The sequence below is a fragment of the Buceros rhinoceros genome, unplaced genomic scaffold (genome assembly GCF_000710305.1).
Source record: "Buceros rhinoceros silvestris isolate BGI_N320 unplaced genomic scaffold, ASM71030v1 scaffold24427, whole genome shotgun sequence".
Taxonomy (NCBI): domain Eukaryota; kingdom Metazoa; phylum Chordata; class Aves; order Bucerotiformes; family Bucerotidae; genus Buceros; species Buceros rhinoceros.
Window position 1 is genome coordinate 6,925 of NW_010423181.1, and position 1,138 is coordinate 8,062.

At 58.1% G+C, this 1,138-nt stretch overlaps 1 protein-coding gene across 1 annotated transcript in view; it reads left to right on the top strand.

Moving 5' to 3' along the window:
* FBXO18 (F-box protein, helicase, 18) overlaps positions 1-1,138 on the top strand; it is a gene marked incomplete at both ends in the record, with an annotated part of 14,298 nt that overhangs the window by 4,668 nt on the left and 8,492 nt on the right. Inside the window, one exon of the mRNA XM_010140355.1 lies at positions 334-468. Coding sequence (XP_010138657.1) covers positions 334-468 — 135 coding nt within the window. The remainder of the gene's footprint in view (positions 1-333; positions 469-1,138) is intronic.

A 1,138-nucleotide genomic window follows, 5' to 3' on the forward strand; every position in this document is an offset into this window, starting at 1 on the left:
CCGACTTCCCTGGGCGCCCTGCCCCGCGCCTGCACAACCCCAACGGGACAGAAACGGCTCCTCAGGGACAGCCTCAACCTCCCCGCGAGCAGCTGGAGGCTGTTTCATCCTGTCGCTTGTTCCTGGGGAGCAGAGACCAAGCACCCTTCACTCCACCCTCCTTTTCAAGCAAGTCGCACCCTCCCCACTGAACGCATCTGGCCGAATCCATGGGGCACACAACAAGGCTCGGTTAAACAGCCTGCCTGACGGTGCTTTGGAGAAGGCATTATCGGAGAGTAAACTCACTTGATAAGGCTTCTTTGCAAATGTTCCTCTTCCTGTCCTGCGCAGGTGTGTGTCTACCATGCCCACCGCACAGAGGGTAAATCCCAGTGCGGTTCTCCGGTGTCTGAAGAGCCATCACCTCTTCTCAAAGGCTGAACTCTGCATTGCCAACAACCTGCCACATTTACAGAGCAGGACGGGGGTAGGTTTAACAGTTACGAACTGGTTTACTCAACAGGTTTAAAAACTGCTGGTGCTTTGAGGTCATATCTGCCCTCCCGCGTCTAAAGGTTTTCCCTTTGGGGAGTTATTTGGTACTACCAAGGGCCACAAAAATGGTCAGGGGGCTGGAGCCCCTCTGCTGTGAGACCAGGCTGAGAGAGCTGGGGGGGTTCAGGCTGCAGCAGAGGAGGCTGCGGGGAGCCCTGAGCGCAGCCTGTCAGTGCTGCAAGGGGCTGTGCGAGAGCTGGGGAGGGGCTGTTGAGCAGGGGCTGTGGGGACAGGACAAGGGCTGAGGGGTTCCACTGCCAGAGGGAGAGTCAGAGCAGAGAGAAGGGAGAGATTGTTGGTGCTGAGGGTGGGCAGAGCCTGGCGCAGGCTGCCCCGAGAGGTGGCAGCAGCCCCATCGCTGGCCCCATGGCAGGTCAGGTTGGCCCTTGGGGCTCTGAGCCCCCTGCTCTGGGGGCAGATGTCCCTGCTCCCTGCAGGGGAGCTGGATGGCTTCAAGGTCCCTCCCAACCCAAGGCATTCCATGATTCTATGATTCATTCTATGACTGTTCAGGGTGTCTGAAGAGGATTGAGCTATTCATGATGGCACAAAGTGCTTTCTCAGCGCTGAAGCAACGTTCTCCGCTCCTCAAGGCTTTTCC